The following is a 19,389-nucleotide window of genomic DNA, read 5'->3' as shown; positions in this document are numbered from 1 at the left end:
TCCAGGCGGACATCAACCAAATCTTTCAGTGGGCTGCAGAAAACAATATGAAGTTCAACGATGAGAAATTTCAATTACTCAGATATGGTAAACATGAGGAAATTAAATCTTCATCAGATTACAAAACAAATTCTGGCCACAAAATAGAGCGAAACACCAACGTCAAAGACCTGGGAGTGATTATGTCGGAGGATCTCACCTTCAAGGACCATAACATTGTATCAATCGTATCTGCTAGAAAAATGACAGGATGGATAATGAGAACCTTCAAAACTAGGGAAGCCAAGCCCATGATGACACTCTTCAGGTCACTTGTTCTATCTAGGCTGGAATATTGCTGCACTCTAACAGCACCTTTCAAGGCAGGTGAAATTGCCGACCTAGAAAATGTACAGAGAACTTTCACGGCGCGCATAACGGAGATAAAACACCTCAATTACTGGGAGCGCTTGAGGTTTCTAAACCTGTATTCCCTGGAACGCAGGAGGGAGAGATACATGATTATATACACCTGGAAAATCCTAGAGGGACTAGTACCGAACTTGCACACGAAAATCACTCACTACGAAAGCAAAAGACTTGGCAGACGATGCACCATCCCCCCAATGAAAAGCAGGGGTGTCACTAGCACGTTAAGAGATCATACAATAAGTGTCAGGGGCCCGAGACTGTTCAACTGCCTCCCAGCACACATAAGGGGGATTACCAACAGACCCCTGGCAGTCTTCAAGCTGGCACTGGACAAGCACCTAAAGTCAGTTCCTGATCAGCCGGGCTGTGGCTCGTACGTTGGTTTGCGTGCAGCCAGCAGCAACAGCCTGGTTGATCAGGCGCTGATCCACCAGGAGGCCTGGTCACAGACCGGGCCGCGGGGGCGTTGACCCCCGAAACTCTCTCCAGGTAAACTCCAGGTAAACACAAATTTTCACTTGTCCTATATGGCAGGATGAGCGTTGCTATTTAAGCCAAGATCGCAAGTTCTGCCTATTCGGCACGACATATATAACATATATATATATATATATATATATATATATATATATATATATATATATATATATATATATATATATATATATATATGGATGATACTATCTACAATATACTACACAAGTATACGTATAAGGGAATTCAGTAGCTATACTGACAACACTACCACCACCACACTACCACAACACTACCACCACCACACTACCACTACACTACCACAACACTACCACCACCACACTACCACTACACTACCACTACACTACCACCACACTACCACCACACTACCACCACACTACCACTACACTACCACAACACTACCACTACACTACCACAACACTACCACCAACACTCACCAATCGAGTGTCATCATTTCTTAGAAATTTGCTGACATTCAAGTGCATAATGAAGCAACGTGTCAGAATAATTATACTAACCAAGTTTACATTTGGAAATTTTGATTAACTCTGCACTAGATGGCGGTGTTTGCGCCCGCACACACACACGCACACACACACACACACACGCACACACACACACACACACGCACACACACACACACACACACGCACACACACACACACACACACACATACACACATGCCTAGGACACAATGGTAACACACACACACACACACACACACACACACACACAGCTCAGATCCTGAGGAAAGATAGAAGGGGCAGAGGGCGAGGAGAGGTTGCACTGCTCATACAAGACCGATGGAGATTTGAGGAAATGGGAGGCATGGACGAGATTGGAGAAAGGACTACATAGTAGATACAATTCAGTCTGGGTAGTCATTGCAGTGATGTGTAACCCACCACAGAACTGCAGGAAACCAAGAGAGGAATATGAAGAGAGCAACAGAGCAGTGGCAGGCACACTGGCAGAGGTTGCAATAAGAGCTTACTCGAGCAGAGCAAAGTTACTGGTTATGGGCGATTTCAACCACAGGGAGATTAATTGGGAAAACTTGGAGCTTCATGGGGGTCCCGAAACATGGAGAGCGAAGATGATGGATGTGGTACTAGGAAACCTTATGCATCAACATGTTAAGGACACTACCAGAGAGAGAGGAGAGGATGAACCAGCAAGACTGGACCTTGTGTTCACCTTTAGCAGTTCAGATATTGAGGACATCACATATGAGAGGCCTCTTTGAGCTAATGATCACATGGTTCTTTGTTTTGAATACATAGTAGAATTACAAGTAGAGAGGGTAACAGGAGTTGGATGGGAAAAGCCAAACTATAAAAAGGTTGACTACTCAGGTATGAGGAACTTCCTGCAGGAGGTTCAGTGGGACAGAGAATTGGCAGGAAGGTCAGTAAATGAAATGAAGGAATACATAACAACAAAATGCAGGGAGGCAGAGGAAAGGTTTGTTCCCAAGGGCAATAGAAATAATGGGAAGACCTAAGCGAGTGCTTGGTTTACCCGAAAGTGTTGGGAGGCAAAAACTAAGTGCAACAGAGAATGGAAAAAATACAGGAGACAAAGGACCCAGTAAAATAGAGAGACTAGTCTAAGAGCCAGAAACGAGTATGCACAGATAAGGAGGGAGGGAGGCCCAGCGACAGTACGAAAACGACATAGCATCGAAAGCCAAATCTCACCCAAAACTGCTGTATAGCCACATTAGGAGGAAGATAACAGTCAAAGACCAGGTGATCAGGCTGAGGAAAGAAGGTGGGGAACTCACCAGAAGCGATCAAGAGGTATGTGAGGAGCTCAACAAGAGATTTAAGGAAGTATTTACAGTGGAGACAGGAAGGCCTCTGGGTGGACAGAACAGAGGGGGACGCCGACAAGGAATATACCAACAATCTTCAACACATCCCTTGAAACTGGGGCAACTACCTGAGGTATGGAAGACAGCAAATGTAGTACCCATATTTAAAAAAGGAGACAGAAAAGAGGCACTAAGCTATAGACCAGTGTCACTGACGTGCATGGTATGCAAAGTAATGGAGAAGATTATCAGGAGAGTGGTGGAGCACCTGGAATGGAACAAGAGTATAAACGCCAACCAGCACGGATTTATGGAAGGCAAATCCTGTGTCACAAACCTACTGGAGTTTTATGATAAAGTAACAGAAGTAAGACATGAGAGATAGGGGTGGGTTGATTGCATCTTCTTGGACTGCAAGAAGGCCTTTGACACAGTTCCTCACAGGAGATTGGTGCAGAAGCTATAGGATCAGGTGCATGTAACAGGAAGGGCGCTGCAATGGATCAGAGAATACCTGACAGGGAGGCAACAATGAGTCATGGTACATGATAATGTATCACAGTGGGCACCTGTGACGAGCAGGGTCCCACAGGGGTCGGTCCTAGTACCAGTGCTATTTCTGGTATACGTGAATCACATGATGGAAGGGTTAGACTCAGAAGTGTCCCTGTTTGCAGATGATGTGAAGTTAATGAGGAGAATTAAATCAGATGAGGATCAGGTAGGACTTCAAAGAGACCTGGACAGACTGGACACCTGGTCCAGCAACTGGCTTCTCGAATTTAACCCTGCCAAATGCAAAGTTATGAAGATCGGGGAAGTTCAAAGAAGACTGCAGACGGAGTATAGGCTAGGTGGCCAAAGACTGCAAACCTCGCTCAGGGAGAAAGATCTTGGAGTGAGTATAACACCGAGCACGTCTACGGAATCACACATCAACCAGATAACTGCTGCAGCATATGGGCACCTGGAAAACCTGAGAACAGCATTCCGATACCTTAGTAAGGAATCATTCAAGACACTGTACACCGTGTACGTCAGGCCCATACTGGAGTATGCAGCACCTGTTTGGAACCCAGACTTGATCAAGCACGTCAAACAATTAGAGAAAGTGCAAAGGTTTGCGACAAGGTTAGTTCCAGAGCTCAGGGGAATGTCCTACAAAGAACGGTCAAGGGAAATCGGCCTGACGACACTGGAGGACAGGAGAGTTAGGGGAGACATGATAACAACATACAAAATACTGCGTGGAATAAACAAGGTGGACAGAGACAGGATATTCCAGAGAGGAGACACAGAATCAAGGGGTCACAATTGGAAGCTGAAGACCCAGATGAGTCAAAGGGATGTTAGGAAGTATTTCTTCAGTCATATAGTAGTCAAGAAGTGGAATAGCCTAGCAAGTGAGGTAGTGGAGGCAGGAACCATACATAGCTTTAAGATGAGGTATGATCAAGCTCATGGAGCAGGGAGAGAGAGGACCTAGTAGCACTCAGTGAAAAGGTGGGGCCAGGAGCTGAGTCTCGACCCCTGCAACCATAATCAGATGAGTACAATTAGGTGAGTACACATACACACACATACATACACCCTGAGCAGTTCAGACATTGAGGACATCACATATGAGAGGCCCCTTGGAGCTAGTGATTACGTGGTTTTGTGCTTTGAATACATAGAGTTACAAGTAGAGAGGGTAACAGGAATTGAACGGGAAAAGCCAAACTATAAAAGGAAGGACTACACAGGTATGATGACCTTCCTGCAAGAGGTTCAATGGGACAGAGAACTGGTAGGAAAGCCAGTAAACGAAATGATGGAATACATAACAAAATGCAAGGAAGCAGAGGAAAGGTTTGTTCCCAAGAGCAATAGAAATAATGGGAAGACCAGAACGAGCCCCTGGCTTACCCGAAGGTCTAGGGAGGCAAAAACTAAGTGCATTAGAGAATGGAAAGAGTACAGAAGGCAAAGAACCCAGGAAAATAAGGAGATTAGTCGAAGAGCCAGGAACGAGTATGCACAGATTAGGAGGGAGGCCCAGGGACAGTATGAAAACAACATAGCATCGAAAGTCAAGCCTGACCCGAAACTGCTGTATAGCCACATTAGGAGGAAGACAACAATCAAAGACCAGGGGATCAGGCTGAGGAATGAAGGTGGGGAACTCACAAGAAACACTCAAGAGGTATACACAAATAACCCACACACAGAAGAGAGGAGCTTACGACGACGTTGTTCCCCCCCCCCTCAGTGTTCTTGCTCTTACCCTCTGTGGGCACCTCGCTCCCTTGCAGTGCTCCTCTTTCTTAGTATTTGACTGGCCCCTCCTACTCTTACTACCTCCCCACTACTACTTCCTTCCCTCCACTACTACCACTACTACTACTACTACTACCACCTCCTGCCTATATATACCCATCCTGCTCTCCCTTTTTGTCATCATTGGACACACAGCTCCATCGACGAACGATCTCGCCTCTATAATTACCCCGTGTTGAGTGTGACTATCCTCAGAGTGGTGGTTACTAAACCTTCGTCTTCACCTTCAGGATTGGTGCGTCGGTGGTTGCCTACCCAAGGGCAGGAAGCCTCCCTCTGCACTCCTGTTGCTATCTGTAGCCTCCACGCTCCAGACTGTACGTGTAGTCTACACGCTATACAGCCAGTGTCGCCTCTCCTCGCCGTTGTCTGAAGTCTCCACGCCTCAGCCTGTATGTGAAGTCTGCTCGCCATTCAGCTAGTGTTGGCTCTCCTCATCGCTCACAGCCAGAGTTGCTTTCTTCACCGAGTGGTGGTTACTGGACCTTCGTCTTCACCATCAGGATTGGTGCGTCGGTGGCTGCCTACCCAAGGGCAGGAAGCTTCCCTCTGCACTCCTGTTGCTGTCTGAAGTCTCCACGCCTCAGCCTGTACGTGTGGTCTGCACGCCTTACAGCCAGTTCAGGGCATACAGTGCTCCATCAAGCTACAGCTCACCTCCTCAGTGTCCTGTGCCTCCAGAGACGGACTCCACAAGAAACTTTAAAGTTATAACCAGGCAAGTACGTGTGTCTACTTCACACGTACTTGCCTTGCAAATTTTTTTCACAGGATTGGCCCTCACATCTAATTTACGATGCCTGCAATGCCTTCCACCTCCTTTCCCCTTACCACTCCTCTACTGCCAACACCTGCCTCTACTCTGTCTACTCCTGCTTCTAAGGCCTACCCTGCCCCCACCTCTTCCAAGCCCAATTCTTTCTCGCTTAACCTCAAATACTCTAAATCTGATCATGCCACTATCTGTCCTGGAAATTTACTGTACCAGATCACTGGCGCTCCTCAGTATAAAGTCTTTAAAACCAACTCTGGATTCAAACTACTTCTTGACAGACATTCTTACGAAACGTACACCTCAACCGAGACCAGACAAAAACTTCTCAATGCTGGCTTCACTATTATTTGGACTCCTGAGCACCGCGCCAAATGCACAGTGATAGCAAAACACGTAGACTATTCTCTCCTGACTGCCTATGACACAGACAAAGAAGACTTAATCAAAGACATTAGTACTAAGAACAAAGTCTCTGTTGACGATATTTATAGACCTGAAAACTCTACCATCCTCAAAATACGCTGTTCAACTCCTTCTGACGCCTCTACACTCTTCAATCAAGGAATCCTCGCCAAGACCATCCGCATTCCTCCAAACTCTCTCTTCACTCCAAACTTTCACCCCATCACACAATGTCTGAAATGCTACAAATTCGGCCACGACAAAATCTCATGCACTTCCACACAAACCTGCTCCAGATGTTCAGCAACTGGCCACTTCTGGAACACTTGCAACCTCCCCCTAAAATGTTCTAACTGCGGTGGGTCACACACTGCAGTTGCAAATTCCTGCCCTACTAGAAAAGACATTCTCTCCACCCTCAGAGAAAGCCAACCTCCCTCCCTCCCCAACCCCTTCCCTGCACCCCCCCTCCTACAATACCTTCCACCCCTACCCCCAATGCCTGGGTTACCCCACGCACTTGGTCTACCCCTCCTACTCTACACACTTCAAACACCAACACACAGACTACAATCACCTCTCCTTCTACACCTACACCCACACTAGACTACAAAACTAACTGCCAACTCGCCACTGCTGCCCACTCTGCGATGGTAATCTCTCAAGCCTACCAATCAGACTACTCACATGTCCTTAACCTAATCTTGTCTGCTAACAATCTTCCATCTTTAATTATCCCTCCTTCCTGCTTCTCTTCTAAGCCCCCTACAACCTCTACCTCCTCCCTCTCTCCCACCCCCCCCACTTCCTACACCCACCAGCTCTCCTCCTCCCCTACCCCTCTTCACTGCTTCCACCCCTCCCACCAACACCCCTACTGCTGCTGCTACGACCACCCCTCCCCTGACCTCCTTACCCACTTCCTCATCCCCAACCAAAGCTTCCGCTTCCTTACCCAGTACCATAGCTTCCACTTCCTCATCCCCTACCAAAGCTTCCACTTCCTCTGCATCTACCTTCGCCCACTCCTCCACCACAACCAGAACTTCATCCAGGTCCAACTCCACCTCCTCCAGACAAAATCCACTCAAACCCAAACCTGCCCCAACTTCTGACAGACATAAAAAAGAACATAAAAACAGATCCATCTCTTCCTCTCCCTCCAGGAAACGGGTCCGTAATACCTACAAACTCGCATCCACTGATGGCACCACTATCACGGGTTTTAATCCAGACTCCTCCGACATTAACTTTGCTATGACGAAACCATTAAATCATGTTTAAGGTGATTCAGTTCAACGTACGTTCTTACTTTACTATTAGACACCTACTGGCCGAGCTCCTTGAAGCAGAGAGACCAGATATTGTTTTGCTAAACAGTACCTGCCTCAAAGCCCCTCAACGTATCCGCCATTATGGTTATACTGCACTACAGTCCCCCTATGATCCCCACGATGGGGTTGCCATCCTTGTCAAATCCAACATAAAACACGAATCTCTCCCAATCCCTTTTATTCACCAACACTGTCTTGCAGTCAGAATACACACCCACTTTGGCCCCTTTATCTTTTTCACCACTTATGCTCGCCCAAACACTATTCTCAACATACACGACATTTCCTTAGTCTTCAACTACACCAACACACCAACATACCTACTAGCTTACATGAATGCCAAACACACAGCCTTTCATCACACCAGTAACAACCAACTTGGTCACCAATTACCCAACTTCACAAACCATAAACACCTAATTCATCTCGGCCCAGACTTCAACACCTTCTACAACCACACGGGCCAAGGCAAACCAGACATCATTCTGGCAAACCGAGCCAGCTCTCTATTTCAACACTACATCTCACCTGGCCCTATTACAGGCTCTGATCACATTCCAGTCATCTTATACATCTCCTCCAACCCTATCCTCATCCCAGCCACACCTTCCTTCTCCTACATGAACGCTGACTGGGATGCTTTCAAACAACACATAGACAGTACTAACCTCACCTATGACTACAACAACAAACCTATCTCTGACATCGACACTCAACTTGATCTCATCCAGGACACCATTACACAAGCAGCCAACATCGCAATACCAAAGAAAACTCACACCACTCGTTATTCCTTCAAACCCTCACTCAGAACAAGAAGACTAATTATCTGCTACCACAACCGCTTCTTCTACAACACACATAGATTTAATCAAGTCCAATTAGATCTCACTTACCTTAGAAACAACATTCTATACAGCCTTGACCAAGACCACAACAATCACTGGTCACAACTCATACAACTAGCGGACAAACAGCGTATTAAAAATACTAAAGCCTTCTGGAACTTCATCAAAAAAATCAGAGGCACAACTCCCACCAACAAATTCAAACACATCACCCACAACAACACACACATCTCAGACCCGCAGGCTGCCACTAACATCTTCAACACATCTGGGAGAACATCTTCCACCCTCACCCACCTCACCCAAACGTTATTCGACACATTCAAAACATAGAACACTGGAACACTGCACACACACAAGAAACAACACCAGATAGCCACATCCATCTGGACTCTCTTACCTCCTCCCAAGAACTTGACACCTCTTTCACCAACACAGACATTAAAACTCTCCTCAGACACCTTCCTCCCAAGGCTCCTGGTGCCTCTGGCCTAAACCATATTATCCTAAAACACCTCCCTGACTCTATCATTACTGCCTACACAAACCTCCTCAATGCCTCCCTTGCCTCTGGACACTTCCCTTCCCTCTTCAAAGCTGCTACTGCTATCCTCCTTCCTAAACCCAAAAAAGACCACTCTGATCCTAGAAACTATCGCCCTATCAGCCTCCTAGAAACTTTAGGAAAACTCTTTGAAAAACTCATCAACCATCGCCTTCGCAGATACCTGGAACACAACTCTCTACTTTCTGATGGCCAGTTTGGCTTCAGAACACACAGATCCATACAGGATGCCATTAACATCATTCTCATCTACATCCACATAAACACAAAACAAAGAAACAGGACAGCCCTGGTTGCAAAAGACGTTGAAAAAGCTTTTGACACTGTCTGGCACGAAGGGCTCAAGTACAAACTCTGCACTAACTTTAACCTGCCTCTCACTACTCGTAAACTCCTCCGCAACTTTCTAGACGGCCGTACCATGAGAATCAAATTCCAAGACTGTTACTCTGACTACTTCACACTAAATGCTGGAGTACCCCAGGGATCTGTCCTCTTCCCTACCCTCTACATTTTATACACTAACGACATTCCAACACCTGTATACCACAACTCCATCACACTAGCCTATGCAGACGACACTACACAACTCATCACTCACGCCAATATAGATACACTCACACACAAAACACAAAATGAGGTCGATAGGATAGCCATCTGGGAACGAAAATGGAGGATCAAAACCAATGCAGCTAAATCCAGCATTACATATTTTAACTACAGAAAACGTGATCCTCCATTACCTGTCGAGCTCAGAACAGCTGACACCCGCACTTACATCCCCATCACACAATCTGTCACTGTCCTTGGCGTTAATCTTGACTACCTTCTTCGCTTACACGGTCTTATTCACTCAAGGCACGCAATAGCTAGTAAGGCCCTTGTGGGCCTCTACAAGCTGAAACATGCCTCCCAACGCACCAAACTACACCTCTACAAATCCCTAATACGTCCTCTGATAACTTACTCTCCTCTAGCCCTCCCTCTTGCAGCAAAAACAAACTTACTTAAACTGCAGCGTGTCCAGAACAAGGCGCTGCACTGGGTGCTTGATGTCAGATGGGAGGACTTCGCCACAAGCGAGTCTCTCCATGCCCAATTAGACATCCCTGCGCTGAATCTGTACTGGAAGACGCTCAGTGACAGACAGATAGACAAACTTGAGACACGACATGACTAGTGGACATTTCTCCTTGACGAAGACATTAGCAGACCCACAAACCAACACAACCTTTTCTATTCCTTGCATGATCCTGCTCCTAACCCTATTTACAAATAACCTTGGATTCTCCGAGAGGTACCTTCTATGACAGGTACCATTCTCTGACCCACGTTCGCCTTAGCTTTTGGGTTAAGACATGGCTCAGTTCTACACTCCTCTCTAGCGCTAATCTTCGCCTCTCCTGTCCTCCCCGCTCACCCCACCGGAGTCCCAACAGAAGAGCCTGAATTTCTCTTATCAGTATCTGTCCCACGATCGCCTTCGCTGCTGGGTTAAGCCCTGGCTCTATTTCTACGACTAAAAACACTCCTATCCAGCACTATTCTTCGTCTGTCCCGTCTTCCCCACTCATCCCACTTGGGATCTTACCTGAACTTGTTCGTTCGTTCGTTCCCTTTTTGTTAGTGTGGCTTTTAAAATGGCCCAAGCCGGACCGAAACGTCGTCGTAAGCTCCTCTCTTCCATGTGCGGGTTATTTGTTTATTGTTCCAGTCACGGTATTGTGCTTTTTTTCGTTAATCAAGAGGTATGTGAGGAGCTCAACACAAGATTCAAGGATGTATTTACAGTAGAGATAGGAAGGGCTCTGAGAAGACAGCACAGAGGGGAACACCAACAGGGAATATACCAGCAAGTGATGGATGACATATACACAACTGAGGAGGTGCAGAAGCTGCTAAGTGACCTTGATAACTCAAAGGAGATGGTACCGGATAACATCTCCCCGTGGGTCCTTAGAGAAGGAGCAGAGACACTGTGTGTGCCACTAACCACAATCTTCAACACATCCCTTGAAACTGGGCAACTACCTGAGGTATGGGAGACGGCAACTGTAGTCCACATTTTTAAGAAAGGAGACAGAAATGAGGTGCTAAACTACAGACCAGTGTCACTGACGTGTATAGCATGCAAAGTCATGCAGAAGATTTTCAGGAGGAGAGTGGTGGAGCACCTGGAATGGAACAAGATTTTTAAATGACAACCAGCAAGGATTCATGGAAGGCAAATCCTGTGTCACAAACCTTCTGGACATTTATGACAAAATAACAGAAGTAAGACACGAGAGAGAGAGGGGTGGGTTGATTGCATTTTCCTGGACAGCAGGAAGGCCTTTGACACAGTTCCTCACAAGAGATTAGTGCAGAAGCTGGAGGATCAGGCGTGTATAACAGGAAGGGCACTGCAATGGATCAGAGAATACCTGACAGGGAGGCAAAAACGAGTAATGGTACGTGATGAGGCATCACAGTGGGAGCCTGTGACGAGCGGGGTCCCACAGGGATCAGTCCTAGGTCCAGTGCTATTTTCCGTATATGTGAATGACATGATGGAAGGGATAGACTCAGAAGTGTCCCTGTTCGCAGATGATCTGAAGTTAATGAGGAAAATTAAATCAGATGAGGATCAAGCAGGACTATTAAGATACCTAGAGACGCTGAACACGTGGTCCAGCAATTGGCTTCTCGAATTCAACTCTCACCTGATACCAGCAACACCATGGGTCAGTGAGGCAGTGTTGGCGTATGCTCTCACCTGATACTCATCAACACCATGGGTCAATGAAGCAGTGTTGGCCTACACTCACCTGATTCCCAGCAACACCGTGGGTCAGTGAAGCAGTGTTGTCTAGCACTCTCACCTGATACCAGCAACACCATGGGTCAGTGAAGCATTGTTGGCCTACACTCTCACCTGATACCAGCAACACCATGGGTCAGTGAAGCAGTGTTGGCCTACACTCTCACCTGATACCCGGCAGCACCATGAGTCAGTGAAGCAGTGTTGGCCTACACTCTCACCTGATACAAGAAACACCATGGGTCAGTGAAGCAGTGTTGGCCTACACTCTCACCTGATACCCGGCAGCACCATGGGTCAGTGAAGCAGTGTTGGCCTACACTCTCACCTGATACCAGCAACACCATGGGTCAGTGAAGCAGTGTTGGCCTACACTCTCACCTGATACCCGGCAACACCATGGGTCAGTGAAGCAGTGTTGGCCTACACTCTCACCTGATACAAGAAACACCATGGGTCAGGGAAGCAGTGTTGGCCTACACTCTCACCTGATACAGAAACACCATGGGTCAGTGAAGCAGTGTTGGCCTACACTCTCACCTGATACAGAAACACCATGGGTCAGTGAAGCAATGTTGGCCTACACTCTCACCTGATACAAGAAACACCATGGGTCAGTGAAGCAGTGTTGGCCTACACTCTCACCTGATACAGAAACACCATGGATCAGTGAAGCAATGTTGGCCTACACTCTCACCTGATACAAGAAACACCATGGGTCAGTGAAGCAGTGTTGGCCTACACTCTCACCTGATACAGAAACACCATGGATCAGTGAAGCAGTGTTGGCCTACACTCTCACCTGATACAAGAAACACCATGGGTCAGTGAAGCAGTGTTGGCCTACACTCTCACCTGATACAAGAAACACCATGGGTCAGTGAAGCAGTGTTGGCCTACACTCTCACCTGATACAGAAACACCATGGATCAGTGAAGCAGTGTTGGCCTACACTCTCACCTGATACAGAAACACCATGGATCAGTGAAGCAGTGTTGGCCTACACTCTCACCTGATACAGAAACACCATGGATCAGTGAAGCAGTGTTGGCCTACACTCTCACCTGATACCAGCAACACCATGGGTCAGTGAAGCAGTGTTGGCCTACACTCTCACCAGCAACACCATGGGTCAGTGAAGCAGTGTTGGCCTACACTCTCACCAGAAACACCATGGGACAGTGAAGCAGTGTTGGCCTACACTCTCACCAGAAACACCATGGGTCAGTGAAGCAGTGTTGGCCTACACTCTCACCTGATACCAGCAACACCATGGGTCAGTGAAGCAGTGTTGACCTACACTCTCACCAGCAACACCATGGGTCAGTGAAGCAGTGTTGGCCTACACTCTCACATGATACCAGAAACACCATGGGTCAGTGAAGCAGTGTTGACCTACACTCTCACCAGCAACACCATGGGTCAGTGAAGCAGTGTTGGCCTACACTCTCACCAGAAACACCATGGGTCAGTGAAGCAGTGTTGGCCTACACTCTCACCAGCAACACCATGGGTCAGTGAAGCAGTGTTGGCCTACACTCTCACCAGCAACACCATGGGTCAGTGAAGCAGTGTTGGCCTACACTCTCACCAGCAACACCATGGGTCAGTGAAGCAGTGTTGGCCTACACTCTCACCAGCAACACCATGGGTCAGTGAAGCAGTGTTGGCCTACACTCTCACATGATACCAGAAACACCATGGGTCAGTGAAGCAGTGTTGACCTACACTCTCACCAGCAACACCATGGGTCAGTGAAGCAGTGTTGGCCTACACTCTCACCAGCAACACCATGGGTCAGTGAAGCAGTGTTGGCCTACACTCTCACATGATACCAGAAACACCATGGGTCAGTGAAGCAGTGTTGGCCTACACTCTCACCAGAAACACCATGGGTCAGTGAAGCAGTGTTGGCCTACACTCTCACCAGCAACACCATGGGTCAGTGAAGCAGTGTTGGCCTACACTCTCACCAGCAACACCATGGGTCAGTGAAGCAGTGTTGGCCTACACTCTCACCAGCAACACCATGGGTCAGTGAAGCAGTGTTGGCCTACACTCTCACCAGCAACACCATGGGTCAGTGAAGCAGTGTTGGCCTACACTCTCACATGATAACAGAAACACCATGGGTCAGTGAAGCAGTGTTGGCCTACACTCTCACCAGAAACACCATGGGTCAGTGAAGCAGTGTTGGCCTACACTCTCACCAGCAACACCATGGGTCAGTGAAGCAGTGTTGGCCTACACTCTCACCTGATACCAGAAACACCATGGGTCAGTGAAGCAGTGTTGGCCTACACTCTCACCTGATACCAGAAACACCATGGGTCAGTGAAGCAGTGTTGGCCTACACTCTCACCTGATACCAGAAACACCATGGGTCAGTGAAGCAGTGTTGGCCTACACTCTCACCTGATACCAGAAACACCATGGGTCAGTGAAGCAGTGTTGGCCTACACTCTCACCAGCAACACCATGGGTCAGTGAAGCAGTGTTGGCCTACACTCTCACCAGAAACACCATGGGTCAGTGAAGCAGTGTTGGCCTACACTCTCACCAGAAACACCATGGGTCAGTGAAGCAGTGTTGGCCTACACTCTCACCTGATACAGAAACACCATGGATCAGTGAAGCAATGTTGGCCTACACTCTCACCTGATACAGAAACACCATGGATCAGTGAAGCAATGTTGGCCTACACTCTCACCTGATACAGAAACACCATGGATCAGTGAAGCAATGTTGGCCTACACTCTCACCTGATACAGAAACACCATGGATCAGTGAAGCAATGTTGGCCTACACTCTCACCTGATACAGAAACACCATGGATCAGTGAAGCAATGTTGGCCTACACTCTCACCTGATACAGAAACACCATGGATCAGTGAAGCAATGTTGGCCTACACTCTCACCTGATACCAGCAACATCATGGGTCAGTGAAGCAATGTTGGCCTACACTCTCACCTGATACCAGCAACATCATGGGTCAGTGAAGCAGTGTTGGCCTACACTCTCACCTGATACCAGCAACATCATGGGTCAGTGAAGCAGTGTTGGCCTACACTCTCACCTGATACCAGCAACATCATGGGTCAGTGAAGCAGTGTTGGCCTACACTCTCACCTGATACCCGACAACACCATGGGTCAGTGAAGCAGTGTTGGCCTACACTCTCACCTGATACCCGACAACACCATGGGTCAGTGAAGCAGTGTTGGCCTACACTCTCACAAATACTTTCATGTGAAAAAAATAATTTTGCATTTTTAAATGGTAAATACAGGAGTTGTTTTGTTTGTACAGGAGTTGTGCAAATATAATTGTCTGTGAGCACACATATTAACATTGATCCAACATTGTTCAGGGGTGACCCTGGCTGTACACTTCCCTCCCTTCCCCTCCCCTCCCCTCTCCGGTCCCTCTAACTCTATCAACATCTTTACACCCCTGCTCCCCCTACTAACCCCTTGATGCTCCTACTCATCCCTGATGCTCCTACCGAACCTACTACTTACTACCACCCCTCGATGCTCCTACCCACCTCTGATGCTCCTACCCACTTCTGATGCTCCTACCAACCTCTGATTCTCCTACCAACCCTTTATGCTCCTACCCACTTCTGATGCTTCTACTCATTCCTGATGCCCCTACCCACCCCTGATCCTAATATCCATTTCTGATACTCCTACCCACCCCTGATGCTCCTTCCCACCCCTGATGATCCTACCCACTCTTGATGCTCCTACCCACCACTGATACTCCTACCCACCACTGATGCTCTTACCCACCCTTGATGCTCCTACCCACCACTGATGCTCCTACCCACTCCTGATGCTCCTACCCACCCCTAATTCTCCTACCCACCCCTGATGCTCCAACCCACCCCTAATGCTCCTACCCACCACTGATGTTCCTACCCACCCCTAATGCTCCTACCCACCACTGATGCTCCTACCCACCGCTAATGCTCATACCCACCACTGATGCTCGTACCCACTCCTGATGCTCCTACCCACCACTGATGCTCTTACCCACCCCTGATGCTCCTACCCACCGCTGAAACTCCTACCACTCCTGATGCTCCTACTCCCCTGATGCCTCTACCTACTCCTGATGCTCCTACCCACCCCTGATGCTCCTATCCACCCCTGATGCTCCTATCCACTCCTAATGCTCCTACCCACCGCTGAAACTCCTACCCACTCCTGATGCTCCTACCCACCACTGATGCTCCTACCCACCCCTGATGCTCCTATCCACCCCTGATGCTCCTATCCACTCCTGATGCTCCTACCCACCGCCGAAACTTTTACCCACCCAGATGCTCCTACCCACTCCTGATGCTCTTACCCACCCCTGATGATCCTACCCACCACTGATGCTCCTACCCACCGCTGAAGCTACCACTCCTGATGCTCCTACCCACCCCTGATGCTCCTATTCATCCCTGAAGGTCCTACCCACCAGTGATGCTCCTACCCACTCCTGACGCCCCTACCTATCCCTGATGCTCCTATCTATCCCTGATGCTCCGATCCACCCCTGATGCTCCTACCCACCCCTGATGCTCCAATTCACCCCTGATGCTCCTACCCACCATTGATCCTCCTACCCACTACTGATGCCCCTGCCCACCCCTTGATGCTCCTACCCAACTCTGATGCTCCTACCCACCCCTATTGTTCATACATACCCCTGACGCTCCTATTTACCCATGATTCCCCTCCTAGCTCCTACCCACCACTGATGCTCCTACCCACCACTGATGCTCATACCCACCCCTGATGCTCCTACCCACCCCTGATGCTCATACCCACCCCTGATGCTCCTTCCCACCACTGATGCTCCTACCCATGATGCTCCTACCCACCACTGATGCTCCTTCCCACCACTGATGCTACCCACCCCTGATGCTCATACCCCTGATGCTCCTTCCCACCACTGATGCTCCTTCCCACCACTGATGCTCCTACCCACCACTGATGCTCCTACCCATCCCTGATGCTCCTACCCACCACTGATGCTCCTACCCGCCACTGATGCTCCTACCCACCCCTGATGCTCCTACCCACCACTGATGCTCCTACCCACCCCTGATGCTCCTACCCACCACTGATGCTCCTACCCACCACTGATGGTCCTACCCACCACTGATGCTCCTACCCACCACTGATGCTCCTACCCATCACTGATGCTCCTACCCACCACTGATGCTCATACCCACCCCTGATGCTCCTACCCACCCCTGATGCTCATACCCACCCCTGATGCTCCTTCCCACCACTGATGCTCCTACCCACCACTGATGCTCCTACCCACCCCTGATGCTCCTACCCATCCCTGATGCTCCTACCCACCACTGATGCTCCTACCCACCCCTGATGCTCCTACCCACCCCTGATGCTCCTACCCGCCACTGATGCTCCTACCCGCCACTGATGCTCCTACCCGCCACTGATGCTCCTACCCACACCTGATGCTCCTACCCACCACTGATGCTCCTACCCACCACTGATGCTCCTACCCACCCCTGATGCTCCTACCCACCCCTGATGCTCGTACCCACCACTGATGCTCCTACCCGCCACTGATGCTCCTACCCACCACTGATGCTCCTTCCCGCCACTGGTGCTCCTACCCCCCACTGATGCTCCTACCCACCCCTGATGCTCCTACCCACCACTGATGCTCCTACCCACCACTGATGCTCCTACCCACCCCTGATGCTCCTACCCAACACTGATGCTCCTACCCACCCCTGATGCTCCTACCCACCCCTGATGCTCATACCCACCCCTGATGCTCCTTCCCACCACTGATGCTCCTACCCACCACTGATGCTCCTACCCACGCCTGATGCTCCTACCCATCCCTGATGCTCCTACCCACCACTGATGCTCCTACCCACCCCTGATGCTCCTACCCACCCCTGATGCTCCTACCCACCACTGATGCTCCTACCCGCCACTGATGCTCCTAACCACACCTGATGCTCCTACCCACCACTGATGCTCCTACCCACCACTGATGCTCCTACCCACCCCTGATGCTCCTACCCACCCCTGATGCTCGTACCCACCACTGATGCTCCTACCCGCCACTGATGCTCCTACCCACCCCTGATGCTCCTTCCCACCACTGATGCTCCTACCCACCCCTGATGCTCCTACCCACCACTGATGCTCCTACCCCACTGATGCTCCTACCCACCACTGATGCTCCTACCCATCACTGATGCTCCTACTCATCACTGATGCTCCTACCCACCCCTTATGCTCCTACCCACCACTGATGCTCCTACCCACCACTGATGCTCCTACCCACCACTGATGCTCCTACCCACCACTGATGCTCCTACCCATCACTGATGCTCCTACCCACCACTGATGCTCCTACCCACCCCTGATCCTCCTACCCACCCCTAATGCTCCTACCCACCACAGATGCTCCTACCCATCACTGATGCTCCTACCCACCACTGATGCTCCTACCCGTCACTGATGCTCCTACTCACCCCTGATGCTCCTACCCACCCCTGATGCTCCTACCCACCACTGATGCTCCTACCCACCCGATTACTCATCTGAATTTTCAACATCCACCTGTGCCCTCTTGTTCCTGTTTCTATTCTCCCAAACATTGTCCCTATTAACCTTTCAACTCCTCTTAGTATTTAGTACACTGTTATCATATCTTCCCTACCCCTCCTGTCCTTCAGTGTCTTAAGTCCGATTTCCCTTAATCTCTTCTCACAGAATATTCCCCTTGTCTCCGGGACTAGTCTTGCTGCAAACCTTTTCACTTTGTCTAATTTTTTGACGTGCTTGACCAGGTGTGAGTTCCATACTGGTGCTGCGTACTACAATACGTGTGTATATGAGTTAAGTGTTACCTAAAAGTTGCAGGATGTTGATGGAGTGCATCTGTGATGGTAGATGAGGTGAGGACCTCCCGCAGTGTCTGCACCATCCTCGTCACCTTCACTGACTGAACCATCCATGACAGTGACACACTCTTATACATGTACTTGTGTCCAGTCTGTGTCGCGCTGCACAACACTCTCTTAACACACTATTGTTATTATAGTCCCAGGGTAGCAATAGAAATAAGTCACTTTAACTTTTCTGGGTTATCCTAGGTAATTTACTCAATGTATGATAACCGTACTTATGTGTATATGTGCCTAAATAAACTTACTTATTACACAGAGCCTGGAGAGTGGTAAGCAATAACGTTAATTCACAGAGAAGGTTGATTTTAATTCCTCGGATAAAGAGCTTGTCACCGTCACCAACACACCTCGGTAGAGGACAACTGACCTACACTGTATATATCCCAGAAGAACAACCTTCAAGAACTTGTCTATTTTTTTGTCTACTTCCAAAGCTTCGTTTTCATTTCGTGTATAATTGAGAATTCATCATCTGATCGCTTTCAGATCTTCAGTACTGGTGTAGTACTGGAAGGTTGATGCAGTTACTGGGTGTCCAGATGCACTCTGATCACTCTTGCTGTACTGGTGTAGTACTGGAAGGCTGATGCAGTTACTGGGTGTCCAGATGCACTCTGATCACTCTTGCTGGACTGGTGTAGTACTGGAAGGTTGATGCAGTTAC

At 48.8% G+C, this 19,389-nt stretch overlaps 1 protein-coding gene across 1 annotated transcript in view; it reads right to left on the bottom strand.

Moving 5' to 3' along the window:
- Nucleotides 1-18,744, bottom strand: part of LOC128685990 (glutamate receptor ionotropic, delta-1-like) — a 53,740-nt gene extending 34,996 nt beyond the window's left edge. Inside the window, exon 1 of the mRNA XM_070083236.1 lies at nucleotides 18,666-18,744. Within this exon, the coding sequence (XP_069939337.1) occupies nucleotides 18,666-18,742 (77 nt within the window). The 5' untranslated portion in view covers nucleotides 18,743-18,744. The remainder of the gene's footprint in view (nucleotides 1-18,665) is intronic.
- Between the last annotated feature and the right edge of the window lie 645 nt (nucleotides 18,745-19,389).

Source organism: Cherax quadricarinatus, chromosome 9, assembly GCF_038502225.1.
Source record: "Cherax quadricarinatus isolate ZL_2023a chromosome 9, ASM3850222v1, whole genome shotgun sequence".
In the NCBI taxonomy this organism is placed as follows: Eukaryota; Metazoa; Arthropoda; class Malacostraca; order Decapoda; family Parastacidae; genus Cherax; species Cherax quadricarinatus.
Note: the sequence above shows the minus strand (reverse complement) of the source record. Positions and strands in the feature narration are given on the sequence as shown.